Raw genomic sequence first — 17,446 nt, 5'->3', positions numbered from 1 at the left:
GTATTTGTTACACTGCCGATTTTGCAGGTTTTCCGACTTACAAAGCATGTAGAGGTCTGTAATTTTTTTTATCATAGGTACACTTCAACTGTGAGAGACAGAATCTAAAACAAAAATCCAGAAAATCACATTGTATGATTTTTAAGTACCGGTAATTAATTTGCATTTTATTGCATGACATAAGTATTTGATACATTAGAAAAGCAGACCTTAATATTTGGTACAGAAACCTTTGTTTGCAATTACAGAGCTCATACGTTTCCTGTAGTTCTTGACCAGGTTTGCACACACTGCAGCAGGGATTTTGGCCCACTCCTCCATACAGACCTTCTCCAGATCCTTCAGGTTTCGGGGCTGTCCCTGGGCAATACGGACTTTCAGCTCCCTCCAAAGATTTTCTATTGGGTTCAGGTCTGGAGACTGGCTAGGCCACTCCAGGACCTTGAGATGATTCTTACGGAGCCACTCCTTAGTTGCCCTGGCTGTGTATTTTGGGTCGTTGTCATGCTGGAAGACCCAGCCACGACCCATCTTCAATGCTCTTACTGAGGGAAGGAGGTTGTTGGCAAAGATCTCGTGATACATGGCCCCATCCATCCTCCCCTCAATATGGTGCAGTCGTCCTGTCCCCTTTGCAGAAAAGCATCCCCAAAGAATGATGTTTCCACCTCCATGCTTCACGGTTGGGATGGTGTTCTTGGGGTTGTACTCATCCTTCTTCTTCCTCCAAACACGGCGAGTGGAGTTTAGACCAAAAAGCTCTATTTTTGTCTCATCAGACCACATCACCTTCTCCCATTCCTCCGCTGGATCATCCAGATGGTCATTGGAAAACTTCAGACAGGCCTGGACATGCTCTGGCTTGAGCAGGGGGACCTTGCGTGCGCTGCAGGATTTTAATCCATGACGGCGTAGTGTTGGTTTTCTTTGAGATTGTGGTCCCAGCTCTCTTCAGGTCATTGACCAGGTCCTGCCGTGTAGTTCTGGGCTGATCCCTCACCTTCCTCATGATCATTGATGCCACACGAGGTGAGATCTTGCATGGAGCTCCAGACCGGGGGTGATTGACAGTCATCTTAAACTTCTTCCATTTTCTAATAATTGCGCCAACAGTTGTTGCCTTCTCACCAAGCTGCTTCCCTATTGTCCTGTAGCCCATCCCAGCCACGTGCAGGTCTACAATTTAACCCTGATGTCCTTACACATCTCTCTGGTCTTGGCCATTGTGGAAAGGTTGGAGTCTGTTTGATTGAGTGTGTGGACAGGTGTCTTTTATACAGGTAATGAGTTCAAACAGGTGCAGTTAATACAGGTAATGAGTGGAGAACAGGAGGGATTCTTAAAGAAAAACTAACAGGTCTGTGATAGCCGGAATTCTTACTGGTTGGTAGGTGATCAAATACTTATGTCATACAATAAAATGCAAATTAATTACTTAAAAATTATACAATGTGATTTTCTGGATTTTTGTTTTAGATTCCGTCACTCACATTTGAAGTGTACCTATGATACAAATTACAGATCTCTACATGCTTTCTAAGTAGGAAAACCTGCAAAATTGGCAGTGTATCAAATACTTGTTCTCCCCACTGTATATATCATTGTTTGAAATGATGTATCTGAAAATACATTTTCCATGAACATTATAAATACCATGGGGAAAAAAGGATGATCAATCTCTTTATTTTAAAAGTTCCATGATCACCTTCCTTGCGACAATAAATATATTTAAAGCTTTTATACAATGATGTCCAATGCGTATTACTTTCTTTCCATAATGTATAGCACTGATGCACTCTAGTGAGGCACTTCTGCAACAGTAGCACATCATAAAAAAATCCCCCAGCCATGGCTCAGAGACAAAATAGTCAAACATGCAGTATTCCCTGGTCCATGGACAATCCCATGCCACTGCCTATAGTCCCAGAATGCATGCCCATACATTGGGATACTTGTTACTTCTCCAGTGTTTCTGTACTTAATTCCTGTAGCTGTTATAACAAATCCTTTAGTTACGCCATTACAGTTCAAATAAAACAAAATATATAACATATATATATATATAAATGTGCCAGCAACTGTACCTTTAATTATTTAATATATTCTCACTTTTACGGTTACCATTAAGTGTATTTTACTGGTTATGCATTATATAGAAGAAAGGTTGAGTCAATTTATTTGGGGGAATTTATTTACTATGGCACTGCATACATCAAGATATACATTTTCCCCTAGTAAAGTTTGTCAAAAATCTATTCAAAGAATTCCCCTTGGCTGCACACCTCAGGATTATTAGAGGTGTAATAAGACAAACAGATATCAAATTAAAAACATGAGCAACAGTATGTGGACACCTGCTCGTCAAACATCTCATTCCAAAATCATGGGCATTAATATGGAGTTGGTGCCCCCTTTGCTGCTATAACAGCCTCCACTCTTCTGGGAAGGATTTTCACTAGATGTTGAAACATTGCCACGGGGAATTGCTTCCATTCAGCCACAAGATAATTAGAGAGGTCGGCACTGAAGTTGGGCGATTAGGCCTGGCTCGCAGTCAGTGTACCAATTCATCTCAAAGGTGGTCGATGGGGTTGAGGTCAGGGCTCTGTGCAAACCAGTCAAGGTCTTCCACACCAATCTCGACAAACCATTTCTGTACGGACCTTGCTTTGTGCATCGGGGTATTGTCATGCTGAAACAGGAAAGGGCCTTTCCCAAACTGTTGCCACAAAATTGGAAGCACAAAACCGTCTAGAATGTCATTGTATGTTGTAGCGTTAAGATTTCCCTTCAATGGAACTAAGGGAACCATGAAACACATTATTCCTCCTCCACCAAACTTTACAGGTGGCACTATGCATTCAGGCAGGTAGCGTTCTCCTGGCATCCCCCAAACACAGATTAGTCCGTCTGACTGTTAGATGGTGAAAGCATGATTCATCACTGCAGAGAACGTGTTTCCACCGCTCTACAGTCCAATGGCGGTGGATTTACACCACTCCAGCCGACGCTTGGCATTGCACATGGTGATCTTAGGCTTGTGTGCGTCATGAAGCTTCCGACTAGCAGTTATTGTGCTGACAGAGGCAGTTTGGAACTTCACAGTGAGTGTTGCAACAAAGGACAGACGATTTTTACACTATTCAGCACCTGGCGGTCCCATTCTGTGAGCTTTTTGTTTGCCTACCACTTCACCGCTGAGCTGTTGTTGCTCCTAGATGTGTCCACTTCACAACAACAGCACTTACAGTTGACCAGGGCAGCTCTATCAGGGCAGAAATTTTACGAACTGACTTGTTGGAAAGGTGGCATCCTATGACGGTGCCATGTTGAAAGCCAATGAGCTCTTCAGTAAGGCCATTCTACTGCCAATGTTCAACTATGGAGATTGCGTGGCTGTGTGCTCGATTTTATACACCTGTCAACAACGGGTGTGGCTGAAATAGGTGAATCTACTAATTTGAAGGGGTGTCCACATACTTTTGTATGTATAGTGTATCAACAATATGCTGCCAGTGTATTTATAGTCCCAAAAATCATGAATGAATATTAAAACACAAAAAGAGTAAAGAAAATTGACAAAAACAAGCACCACACAAGGATGCCACCTGCAATATTCCTCTAATATGAAAAGATCAGACAACCAAATGAAACAAAGCTTGATTCAACTTTGGCAAAATATAAGTGTTACATTATCTATCCATTGAACACCATGGTTCTTCATTACAGTTAACTACTTATTTATCATGAGTCCTCCAAAAACTACCTGATATATCATGGGGCGGCAGGGTAGCCTAGTGGTTAGAGCGTTGGACTAGTAACCGAAAGGTTGCAAGTTCAAAAGCCCGAGCTGACAAGGTACACATCTGTCATTCTGTACCTGAACAGGCAGTTAACCCACTGTTCCTAGGCCATCGTTGAACATAAGAATTTGTTTTTAACTGACTTGCCTAGTTAAATAAAGAAAGGTAAAAAAAAAAAAATCATACATACATACTCATCAGTATACAGATAATTACAGTAGATGTAGTGTACAATTGTGCTCCTAAAAGACGCCATTCAAAGTCTGATAAACGGACAAAGAGTCCAGTGGAGAGACATTAAATGATGATAAAACAGAATCTAAAGTATAGACATATGAAACCTAGATGTACTGTAACATTAATCATTTTCCATTCAGTCTATTTCTCCCAATTTGCTGCGGTGTCACAAACACTCTACAAGTGCAAGTACCGGAGGAGTTTTCAGAAAGTGCTTTGGCCATTTACAAGAAAAGGCTATGATACAGAACATTTACAACTTATTAAAAATAAATATTAACCAACCAACCATCAAAATATAAAATAATTCTGTTTTAAAAAGTACAAATATTATTGTAATTTTGTTAGTTCATTTTCAGATGTTGCAAATAGAACACATTGCATGACAACAGTGACAACATGAGAGAATTGGCTAAAATCAATCAATTTGACTCTTCAGATGGTAACAAAGAAAGCACAGACAAATGGTTGTCTATGGCAGGAAAAATATACTTGTATAAAAGGTCAAGTAAAAAAGCAGCACAGTTGTACTCAATTATCTGACAGCAAATATATTCAACATGGGACTTTGATTAAAAAAAGTATTGCTGGGGCAATTGTATGTACAGCATTGCAGCTAAAGATAATTTGTGTCTTTGTAAAATGGTACATCCACGTCAAATTACTTTCAGACAGCTTGGTGTTAGGATATGAAGAGCCATTCATGTATACATTCTGCATTGGCCACAGAACCAATTGGCTTACTGCATATCTAAGCTGCCAGCTGGATACTTCATTTAGCCTCAAAACAATAATATACATATCAATATTGCACACAGCCACTATAATCTTCTATTGTTCAGAGGATCTATGCATATTTTTTTTATTTAACATATCTGATATGTTCCAATCACATGGCAGAATTAGATTTTTTGCTGCACAAAAGTTTCAAGTTTGATGATGATCCGTGCTGTACATTCCATCACTCTCATTGCCACCTCAGACGTGAATCTGTCATTGGGGATCTGAGGAAAGGGTAAGAGGTCAGGATAGCGAGTTCTAAGGCTGTCCACACCATACCCCTCCAAGATGTTGACATCTTTCGCAAGTCCTGCTAGCTGTGGGTTGTACTCTTCCACTTTCTGTGCCAGTGATGTGGGTTTCACATCCTTGTCTGACTTTCCTCTAACAGAATAGTCAGCAGCTATCAAGGCTAGTTTTGTAGCCAGGTAGCATTTGAAACACACCCACTCATTGGCATTTTTGTGAAGGTCATTCCGTGCAGAAGAAAAATTGGCTCTTGCTTGCCTGAGCCACCTGCGGGCTTCCACAGGATTGCCAACAGACTTGAAGGTCGGGGGCACAAAGAAGCGATTAGAATGTGATGAACCGGCATAAGTAGTGAACTGCTCCCGGAACTGCTGTTTCTCAGACCTATGGCTTGTTGCCTCTTGGTTCCACGATGTGTAAAATCTTTGAAATGAAAACTTCTCTGACTGGAAGCGGGTGGAAGATGTTGAGAAAGTTCTCCTGGATGCTCTGTCGGTGTTCTGCTGATCTGTCAGAGTCTGCTTCTCCATCCTGTTGATTTCATTCTGTAAGTGCTTGAAGACCTCTGTAGCCACGTCTAGATTCTCTGCATTCTTGTCCGGATGCCACTTGAGATACAACCGGCGAATGATCTTCTTCCTTTCCGTTTCAGCGAGCTTCCAAGCTTGCTCAATAACTAAGGTCACATCTTTTAGGATTTCTGGCAATGCACTAAGTCTTATCTTTTTGGGAGATTGTTTTGTGGGAGGGACTTTGTGATTTTCCTTTCTCGTGAAAAGGGGTGGCACCAATCGTGGACCAGGACCAGGAGAGCGACATTCTGGGGGGGTTGTTGGAGTCGATGGGGCGCTGCTGTCTCGGATATGAGCACTTTCCTCTTGTCTAGAGAATTTGTATAGATCAAGAGAACTGACTATTTTGTACTCCGAATATCCAATGTCAATTTGGAAGCATTTCCCAAGGAAGCTTGGGTTGTCCTCCTCTTCTTTCTCCACTTCTTGAACAATGATGGCATACGTGTACGTGGGCTGATATCCGCCATAGACATCCCCTCCTTCAGAGTCCACAAGATAACCCACATATTCTCCTGGGTAAAACACATTCATTGGATCCATGAGGAGTATATGGTGTATCTCAGCTGGTATGGGTGTCCCAGGGAGAGGAAGCTCGAGTTTTGAGGGCTCTGTGGAGTCATACTTGACGCCAAGGTTGTCCAGCTTCTCTGTGATTCTGTAGATGTCGTTACAGCCCAGCATAGCAATTAGATAGGAGGTGTCAGATATCAAGTTGTCTGTTGCAGATTTAAGTGTCATCGCCAGCGCTAAGAGAAAATTAATGTCTTTGCTGTCTGAGTGTTGGATGTACAGATGAATAACAGCTGTACCATACCTTTTCAGGAAGGCAAGTGTTTCACTCCGGCTGTGTGGGATAGGATTGCAACCTTTGACTCTTAGTGTTGTCTGGAGTTTCTCAAAACAAGACACCTTCAAACCCTCACAAAGTGCTTTGCACAATCGTATGGCTTTTTCCTCATTCACAAGGAATGCATTGTCATTTTCATGCTTCATTATTCGTATCAGTCCTGTGATGAACTGTTCTGATGACAGTAGAAGCTGAAGGCGACCCTGAAGCGAACAGAGAGCTCCAAACTGGCACATTTTTGGAGAGTCCTCATCCAGCTGCTCCTCAAGGATACTACTCAGGAGTCTTGGCCTTAGCTTCTGTGGGAGCAGCATGATCAGCTTTGTGTGGAAGGAATGGTCCTTGCCGAGATAACACTGACTCATGTCCACAAGCATCTGAACGCCTACATTACCCTGAATTCTGCTCTTGTAGTGTGGGGCATCGTCAAACACTAAACTGTTGGATTTGGCTAATCTACCATCGTGACTTGGCAGGTAAAATATCAAATCTCTGAGGCTCTCAAGGTCTTTGCGTATCTGAACTGGCTCATTCTGTAGGCTTTTGAATAGCCCTGAGACAGCCCTTTTCACAGTTCTCATTTCATTCGGATCGAGCTGCTTACCCTCTGAATTTCTGTGAATGCGGCACAGCACTTCAACGTATTGTTTTGTTGATACAACATCCTCTGTGCCCAAAAGCTTAAACAGCTGATGAAAGATGCCAAGCTCTAGTGGTAGTTTGTATAGGTACGGCTTGAAGTCAGATTCATTGTCCAAGTTGATGACAACCTCCTCTGGCTTTAGAAGTTTCCAGCCCTCCTCAACCATGATAAAACTCACCCCTCGTAGCTGGAAGCGAAACTCTCTTTTATCTGCATTGAGAATTTCGTACGTGGATCTCAAGACTTTGTTTCTTGTTTTCACCATATCATCATCGGGATTGGATATGTTGCAGATATTTTTGCAGTTGCTTATCACTTTGTCCAAGGGGGGTTCCAAGTTGACACTTAACATGGTCAGCACTAAGTTCAGTTGTTCTTGGCCAGTCAGCGTGCTTCCCTCCTGGTCTTTAATGGCTACTGGTGTGGCCTTCTCTGGGAGAATGGGACACGACGTCCATAGTAATTGAATGATATCAGTTTGCTTGAATTTTGGATTGACTTGAGACCCACTGAAACGTATCAGAGGGAGAGTGCCATTCATCTCTTGGAATTGAGCATGGAGCCGGATCAGCTCAGTGGGTGCACGCTCAGGACAAAGGAATGATATCATTGACAGCTCTTTGAGGAAAGCGCCAACAAATAGGTCTGTCCTCTCATTGAATATGTGGTTAAGGAGAACATCAACAATCATTTGGGCTTTTTCTTTGGACCAGTTCTCTGTCTGAGCTTTGATGCTGACTTCTTTTGCATACTGGAGAATTTGCTGCTGAGAGACAATGTGTTTGAGGCCTATATTCCTTAGGAATGTGATCCATGAGGTGAGAAATGCTGTCCCATTTTTTGGCTTTGACACTTGCTCAACCTTCTTGAAAAAGTCATTGGGTATGAATGTTTTTGGAGGGAGCATCACTTCGAACACCTTCACTGTTTGATCATAGAACATTTTGGTAGACTTGAGTCTGTTTGTGTAGTCATAGATGAATGACAGACCTTCTAGTTTCTCATACAGATGATCCTTCATCCCACATGACTCCTCCATTGCCATAAGTCTCTCCTTCAGATAGACAAGGTGCTCAATTCTGGCATCGTATGACAGGTTGTCAAACTTTGGTAGGAGATGCCTCAGGTAGACTTCCAGATCATCAATTGGGCAACATCCAAGGAAACTGTACAGTTCCTTCAACTGTGGATTGTCTGCGAGAAAGGCGAAGGATGTTGTGTGAGCCCATTTTTCCATATCTGCAGAGGGAATGCTTTTTGCCAGAACATAGCATGACCCAAAGTTTGCAATGCTGATGTATCTGCCACTGACTGCTTTAAAGCATGGGAGCAGTTTCAGAGTTTGAGCGTCCTCTTGGGTGAGATTGATCAAATTGCAGTTGAAGTACAACAGAAGAGCCTCAAACTCTTTGTCAGTTAAACTTCCTGTTTTGAAAGCTGCCGTCTGAATCATGTACTCCAGTGCTTTCAGGATGCTGGATGGATTGTCTATGTTTGCTGTATGCTGTGCCAAAAAAGGCAGGACAGGATTCTCTTTGAAGCATATTTTGTTGATGGCAAGCTGAATGCATCCCCCTTTCATTAGGATGTGAAATATTTTGTCATTTTGCCCATTTGGAAAGATAGCTGCGCTTATCAAACTCAGGGGTAGTAACACGTCGTGATCAGGGACAACCAACTTGTTGCTTGAAACCATGAATTTGATTCCTGGCAGCAAAGCCCAGTCTTTCAGTAGGTCGAGTACAGTCTCAAACTTGGGTTTGATGCCTGCCTGTTCTTCCTTGACTGCAATGTTCTCACTGATGAAGTGCCACACACCTTTCAGCCAAGACTCACTGGCATAGCTGTCTCTCCACTTCACAAGGATCCTTGTTCTGTATTCACGCGGTAGAACAGAACTCAAAAGTTCCCCGAAACTGTTGATGTCGAAGACCTTTGCAACACCTAAATTCATCAGGATGTTGTTGTACTTCATGTATAGTGTGTTCATGAACAGCTCTTTCCTTGATGAGACCAGTTCATGGTGTGTTGACAGAAACTTTGGTTTCTTGGAATCAAACACCTGGAGTATGTTGTCCATTGTCATCATCAGTGGTAGCCCTTCTATGCTGATTCCATCCTCCTCTACGTCTTTGAAGCAGTAGTCAACCAGAAGCTTCAGGCTGTGGAAGAGCTTGTAATTTGACTGCTGGAGTCGACAGGGAAGTTTCCCAACTTGGCAAGATGTGTCTGGGGACGAGAATGTGAGGAGAAAGTTTCGTACATCCTCTGGGGTAACATAGCTCACGGGAATGCCTGCATCATCCAAACAGATGTAAAGACTGGCTGTTTCGTCACAACTGTGGACCAAGTTGAACCCCACATCCGAAAGCAGGGCCTTGAGTCGGAAGACATTTTCTGCAACAGACTTGCGTGAGGAGATGTTGTATTCTGAGTTTTTCAGATGTTGAAGTTCATCTTGCAGCAGATTGTCAAAGAATGCACGACCTTTGTTGGCAGAGGATGTGTTCACCCAGGAGATGTATACGGCAGAGTGCATGTCTGTGTTGTCAATGTGGGGAGCCCTAACAACAGGAAGGAGACGTTTCAGGTCAGCATGAATGCAGGTGTACACTGCTTTGACAAGACAGTACCAATCTGGCTGGATGTCAAGTCTGTTGACTGGGAAGAAGTACAGGAATTTCCTCAAAGTGTCTTTGACAATGTGAATTGGTGTTCCCTGTAACACAGTCATGGTGGGATCGGGTCCCGGGAAGTATCGTCTTTTCAGCTGAATCAAAAGCTCCACATAGGCAGGAGCTATCAAAGATGTCATCAAGTTGTTGTTCCAGTCACTCCTCACTCCTACTCCATTGTCATCTCTCCATAGGTTTCTCCTGGCAGAATCTAAGGCAAAATGCCCATTAACATGAAAGGGCAAGCCAGTCTCCAAGGAAAGGGGCAGAAAGCAGAATGCTCTGTGGGGCTTCTTGTAGTTGTGGCTTACACATGCAGCCACCCCTCCACGTGGAAAGAGAGTAATGTCTTCATTTTTGTGGGCTGAAATCACACTCTTTGAGACTTTCTCTATGCAGGAGAAGCCAGATCGATTGCAGACCATCCAAGTTGTTAGATTGCCATCGGAGTCCTCTATATCCATTGAGTAGGTTATCTGCTGGACTGGGATTTGAGTGAGCTGCTTCTTTTTTGTCACACTATCCACCACTGAGGCATGAAACTGCTTGCGTTTTAAACGGTCACCATCTGTGATTTTAGCAGTCACAGAGTATAGCACCTTCAGGTCACCTGTAGCTTTCTCTATTTCACAGATGGAAATTTTCTCCATGTGGTTGAGGAACATGAGGAGTTCTGCCCCATCGGTTTTTAGTTTATCCAGAAGGTTTTGCACCATTCTGTCTGATGCAGGAACAGAGCTGATCTCTGATATTTTGGCCATTTCTGTTGAGCGTATGGGGAATCTGAACATTGTGCATCGCTCTAGCCTGAAATGAGATCCCAGGTAAAGATTTAGCACATCAGAAAATTGAGATCTAAAGTCAGAGTCCAAGTCCCTAAACATTCTGCCAGGACTAACAGATGTCGCCCCGGGTGCAAATCGTGCATGTGGATCGAAGATGCAAAGAATGTCATTGTTTGAAATGAAAGACGGGCAGTCTGTGATGTGATACACAGAGTTGAATCCTATGCCATATTGTCCAGTTTTACCAGGATTTGCTTCTTTTGTTCCTCTTCCTAGGTTCTGGATTCCTCTGACATCATCCTCAGTGAAAGGCTGATTGTTGTAGACACAAAGTGATGGGCCTTGCATTGGCAACCATTTATCATCAAATATTCTGTCTGTGGGGTGGATTCTTGGATCAAAAACAAAGTAGATTTCAGTGGCTTTAGCATCATCTGCATTCTGCAGGAGCTCCTTTAGCATTTCCTTCTCTGATGGGTAAGCGTTGAGGATACTTTTAATTCTACTTGTGAGTTTCTCTTTTTGTCCAAACTCACTTCCAAGTGTAGTGAAGCAGATATTTGAGGCATACCTTTCCAGGGCTTTGTGACGTTTGGGAACTGCTCCTAATTTCACAGCAACCTCCCTTGGAATATCTACATGGCAATATTTCACAGTTGTGTCTCTGACTTTGATCCAAGGACAGTCATTGTAACACAGAGACTTTGATGGCTGCAGTGTAAGATGGGTGTCAGGAAGGAGAATTTCCCCGTAGGTAGCTTGGCAGAATTCTTGGTTTTTGTCTCTGATTAAGCCCCATATTCCTTCACTAATGATTCTGCGAGAGAGCTGAAAGTAATCCTCAGAGAGGGCTCTTCTTCCACACTCATTTTTCACTAATTCAAGGACTGCTGAAAAGTTCTCAACTGTGAAGCTTGACTGAACCCCAACATTCTCAAAGAGCTCACGGCAACTGTTTCTGTACTTGTTGGGAAGCTGGTAGAGATATGGTGCTGCATCAAAGTTCTGGTAGAATGCAACTTTGGAGGGCTCAACATAAGTGTTCTCCACCAGAATAGAGCAGAAGGTTTTTAGCTCCTCATTGATCTGTGTCTTTGCTTTGGCATCCTGGAGCATTTCTTCATGTAGGTATTTGTAGCAGGCATTGGTGATATTTTCCTGATACAAAGTAACTCCGTCAAATGACTTAGCAAGTTCCTTAAGTTGACTGACAACTAGTCCAACTGTTGGCTTTCTTATCAATCCGAGAGAGTCTTTTACTGCCAATGTGATCGTGCCGCACCCTTTGAAAGATGGAGAGTTCTCATTAAGGATAGGCTTTATCAAGCACACTGTATCCTGGTGGTCAGTCGTAAAAAGCTCTTTGGCAGAAAACATGGTGGACGGGTGGAAAGTATTCCCATGCCATGGTAGTGAAAACCCTGCAGGCTTTGTCAGAAATGGAAGGAACTTTATGTCCTGTAGCTTCTCCAGTAGTTTACTTGCTCCTGAGTCTGTCATTTTCAGCTTCTCATCAATGAGACTAAGAATAATGCTGCTCCGAAGACATGCAGCAGTGTGATCATTTTCATTTAGATCGAACACAGATTCTGCACGTTCAATCAAATCCTTCCAAGAAAGGTCATCTTTGACCATTCCCAGCTGTACTAGCTTGACCAAGCAGACTGGATTCATGTAGTCTTTTGAGGTTCCTTCTGGAAATCTTCCATCTTCAGCGTTGTACAGTTTTGCAACTCTTCCTTCTGGATGGATTAGTCTGGATGGTATGACTAATTGATGAGTGGGGCCAGAGCATGGGATGCATGGAGTCTCTCTAAGAATTGATGCAAATTCATCCAGTTTGCCATTCAAGACATAATGCATTAGTGGGTCACGAAGTTCTTTGTCGATGTCTTGAATATGTGGGAAGAATACATCTAAGAAGAACTGCTTTTCAGTCAGGGTGTTCTCTATCAGCTTCCCTTTGCATCCAGCATCATCAAAACCTTCCTTGACCCAGTCAGGCAGCTCAACAGCACAGAGGTCTTGCGAGCTGCTCTTCTTGAGGTATTTTAGGAATATCTTGAAGGCAGCAGGGCCAATGTCTGGTCTACAGAGCAAGGAGTCATCTAGGAATCTGACGTACTTGATTGATACCCAGGTTTTGCCATCTGAGAAAACTTTTGCATGGTCCCCGTCACCCCCTTTGGCGATCTCTTGGTAGACTCCTTGGCTGATCACTGTGAAGTCATCGTGTACTAGACTTGGATCAGGCCATGCTACGTAGTAGCTGTAGTCAAGTAGTTCTCCACTTTCTGCCATTGAACGCAGCATATTGAGTGCTGCTATGTATGCCTGGACAATCACGTGTCTCATGAACACTGAGTTCCAGTGTCCTTTGGTGTCTGTCTTCCAGATCTCTTTGCGGTTAGATGTCACAGCAAAACAGCCATTTATGTGGACTGGCAAACCTGTTTTGATTCTGAGAGGTAAATAGCAAAACACTTCTCCTATCGGGTTGATGTGGTTGGTGTTATCCTTCACTGTCCATTTTCGATTATCCTCCTCTGAGAGCAGAACAGCTACACCCCCACAAGGCACTAGTCCAAGTCGTTTTCCATTCTCACCGAGTGAAAATTTTAGAGCTTCGGTCACATCCATACATGAACAAATGAGCCAGTTTGTGAGATCAACTGCCTTTTGGGGCATTTCGTCTGTGAGTCGTCTGTTTTTTCCGTCTTTGGCAGCCATTTCAAAGTATGAGGAAGGATCCTCCTCTGAACCTCTGAAAAGGGGTGACTGGAGATCAACTATGCGCTTGAACACATTGTGAAACTCCTCCACCACAATGCGTATGATACAGCCAGACTTGGGAGTGTCAGCAGGTACCCTGTTGGTGGCTGCCACCTTTTTCATGACTTTTGCTGCAGATTTCAGAATGCTCAGAGGCCCATATGCAGCTTTGGATGACCATACACTTTTGTTGATAGTGACAACATCCTGTGCTGCTGCTGGATTGGGCTCTTCATATTTCAGGTACTTCAGTACCATGGAGCCAACATGCTGAGTGAAGAGAATGAGCCGGTGGCCACATATGCTAAACTCATCAACAAGGGAGTAGATGTCTGGGGTGTTGTAGTAGACACTGCTGATTTCACTCACTGATGCCTCTTGCTCAGTCCTGAAGGGGAGTCTGAACAGTGTTCCATCGTACTTGTACGGAGACTCTTGTGCAAGAGGAAGTTGGCAATTAAAGACATTGATGAAGGGTTTGAATTGATTGGGGAACTTTCTCAGCCGTTTCTGCTGTTTGCTCCAGTTGATCTTAATTCCCGGGTTTGACCTGTCTTTAATGTGCTTGCTGATGTGGTTGATGTTTGGATCGAACATGATCATGAACTCTCTGCTCATTATGATGGGGATGTCAGTGATGTGATAAACTGAGTTGAAACCTAGGCCAAATTTACCAACTTTGTCTGCCTCACATCTCTTCATTGACCCACCTAACCTTGTTATGTTCAGAAAGTCAGTGTCAGAGAATGTAGAGTTGTTGAATGACCATAAGGAGGGGCCATGGCATATAAGCATGCCAGGGTCAAGCAGGTTCTCTCGAATGTCAACATTCTTCCTCATGTCTATCAGGAAGCTACACTCCGTAGCACTCGCATCATCAGCATTCTGAAGAAGTTCTTTGAAAATATCTGCGACAGATGGATATTCTTCTAGAATGTTCTTTATTCTCACTGTCAGAGGCTCCCGTTGGCCTGATTGTTCAAAGCCAAGGTTTTCTGGGTTTATCAGTCTCGTACTCAAACAAGGCACGTTCAGCCATTCTGCTGTTTTCATGGGGATATCATCATGGACTAAGATGATGGGCTCTGATGTATCATCAAGCAAGTCATGTAGATCCTCCACTTTAATGTCACAGTAGGTGCATTCATGAATGGGTTTCATGGCCAGTTTGCTTGGATCCTTGTAGCAAAGGATTGGTACATGCATGTCAATGTCCACAGAAATTTGACTGTTATACAGCCATCTCAGAATATTTATCAGGAGGAGGAGATCATGCTTACTTTCCTCTTTAGTAATTTCTTCATCACACCTTTGCCTTACTGTTTTGATCACATCGAACACATGGCTTGGGACAACCTCTTCAACCGAACCACAGAATTTGAAAAGTTTGTGAAACTTTGCAATGGTTTTTGGCAAAGAGTACAGGTAGGGTTGCAAATCGAGGTCAGAAATGGGTTTTAGAACTGTGTGACTAGGTGATGAAAAGGTCTTGCCAGTCCACACCCAATCAAATGGCAGTGACTTCATTGCCTCTCTTGCATCTTCAAGGTGTGCTTGCATGAAGTCATAAATCTCAATAAGGATCTGTTGGAATTGATACCAGTCTTCTGTGGTAAATGCTTGAGATCTGTGCCAGTCATTCACTGCCTTTAAATGCTGTAACACTTGATCAATCTGTGGCTCTATAGATAACTTCAGGGCCTTCTTCATGCCGGCAGAAGTGCGCTCCACAAGTGCAACTGAAGAGCCTACCAGCACTGCATGGGATATATCGCACATTTCTGAGAATGAGCAGATGTTATGGGTGTCTCCCATCCAGGCAAGGGACTTTGGGTAATTTACAGGTCTGTCCTTGCAAACTGGCACCCATTTCAGTTTTTTCAAGAAATTCTGAGCCTCTGAAGACTTTACCAGCTTGGTTTGTCTATTCAGTATTTGCAGCAGTGTTTTCGCTTTCTGTATAACTGGTTCCCATTCTGGGTCATTGCCACCCTGCAATTCCTCAATCTTCTGTGCCACCTGGAGTACATCTTTTTCGCTGAGTTGTACTTCGTTTTTCAGTCCAAGTTGTCTCAGTGAATGTAGCATATCAGGAGAAGACGTATATGTACTTGTGGGAAACCTATTATTTTCCTCCATGTAGAAAAGATTCTGTAAAATCTCCAGCTCAGGATCAAAAAGGTCTGTAGTTGCAACAGTTTTCCCTGCAGATGCTTGAATGAACTTTAGAGCCGAAAGCCATCCAATCACAGCTTTGTTTTCATTCTTTAGGAATGACAGATGCTTAAGGGCCCAGAGCATGATCTTAGTGATATCCTCTTTTGAGTAAAACCCTTTCTCCATGTCTTGAACAACCAACTTCAAGCAGTCAGTGGTCTTCACCTGTTCCACGTTCAGAATCTTAATGAGGCGAATGGATGCCTCATCACTGCAGCCCACAACATTGATGGATAGTTTGACGTCTGGTGGATACTTCGCAGTATGGTGTAAAGCCCTGGCTCCTCTCAGTGAGGTATATGTTGGGATGCCTTTCTCTGAACAGGGCCCTACTTTCTCAAATATTGTCAGCTCCAGGAGGATACGCTTCTCTTTCTCTGTGATGTCAGACAGTCCTGCCAGGAAGTCCCTCAGTGCCACTTTCTGTTTGCTAGAGAAGGATGAGACCAGGCTTGCCACTCTCTGGGTTGACGACCTGTCCATGATTTGCAGTAGCATACTGGGAGATGAAGGATGGATGTAGTTCTTCAACAGAGGATGCTGCAAACACAGGTCCAACTTTTTCATCACTACTACCCCAAGTTTTTTCATGATTTCAATAAGGCTTTCAGAAATTAGGGCCTCTTGCTCATCCACAATGATAATAGGGGATGGGGTTTTGAGACGATGGAGCTCAATTGAGTCCACACTTTCTTCAAGGGGCACATTTGGGATCAATGGCATGTCTTCAAAGGTACTAAGGTCATCAGCAAAGTTTATATATAGATGCTTCCAAACCATCTTAAGCCAAGAGTGTGTAGGATGCTTCTTCTCTCGGTTCCCATGGTCCCACTGGACTGTGAAGTCTCTGGTAGGCCAGACTGTCGAGAGGATCTCCTTTATGAGTCGAGCTGACCGTTCAGGAGTTAGCACTTGTACCTGAGTGCAGGGTCTTCCTGTAGAAGATACAAAATCGCAAGTTAATATAACCTTAATGATGACTTTCTCAATGACAATTCATAGGAACTACATATATATAGCCCAACGTTTCATTTAACAATGTTTGTCCTGCAGGTATTCTAGGTGATTTATTAGCTTTACTGCACAGCCCCAGGTTCATTCCCATCAACACCACATGTATCAACAAGATAAATTCGCATTTTGGACCTGGAATGTAGTAGGGATCGACAGGGCATTAGAAAATCAAGTAGAATCATATACACTGCTCAAAAAATAAAGGGAACACTAAAATAACACATCCTAGATCTGAATGAAATATTCTTATGAAATACTTTTTTCTTTACATAGTTGAATGTGCTGACAACAAAATCACACAAAAATTATCAATGGAAATCAAATTTATCAACCCATGGAGGTCTGGATTTGGAGTCACACTCAAAATTAAAGTGGTAAACCACACTACAGGCTGATCCAACTTTGATGTAATGTCCTTAAAACAAGTCAAAATGAGGCTCAGTAGTGTGTGTGGCCTCCACGTGCCTGTATTACATTTACATTTAAGTCATTTAGCAGACGCTCTTATCCAGAGCGACTTACAAATTGGTGCGTTCACCTTATGACATCCAGTGGAACTGCCACTTTACAATAGTGCATCTAAATCTTTTTTTTTTTTTATTTTTTTTTATTTCACCTTTATTTAACCAGGTAGGCTAGTTGAGAACAAGTTCTCATTTGCAACTGCGACCTGGCCAAGATAAAGCATAGCAGTGTGAACAGACAACACAGAGTTACACATGGAGTAAGCAATTAACAAGTCAATAACACAGTAGAAATAAAATGGGCAGTCTATATACAATGTGTGCAAAAGGCATGAGGAGGTAGGCGAATAATACAGTTTTGCAGATTAACACTGGGGTGATAAAA

The 17,446-nt window shown here is 43.0% G+C and overlaps 1 protein-coding gene across 1 annotated transcript in view; it reads right to left on the bottom strand.

The window, feature by feature from the left end:
• Window positions 1-2,173: 2,173 nt before the first annotated feature.
• Window positions 2,174-17,446, bottom strand: part of LOC115141888 (sacsin-like) — a 36,977-nt gene continuing 21,704 nt past the window's right edge. Inside the window, 1 exon segment of the mRNA XM_029681247.2 lies at window positions 2,174-16,518. Coding sequence (XP_029537107.2) covers window positions 4,943-16,518 — 11,576 coding nt within the window. The 3' untranslated portion in view covers window positions 2,174-4,942.

The sequence above is a fragment of the Oncorhynchus nerka genome, linkage group LG14 (genome assembly GCF_034236695.1).
Source record: "Oncorhynchus nerka isolate Pitt River linkage group LG14, Oner_Uvic_2.0, whole genome shotgun sequence".
Lineage (NCBI taxonomy): Eukaryota > Metazoa > Chordata > Actinopteri > Salmoniformes > Salmonidae > Oncorhynchus > Oncorhynchus nerka.
The sequence above is the reverse complement of the archived record's forward strand: the minus strand, read 5'-3'. Positions and strand labels throughout refer to the sequence as shown.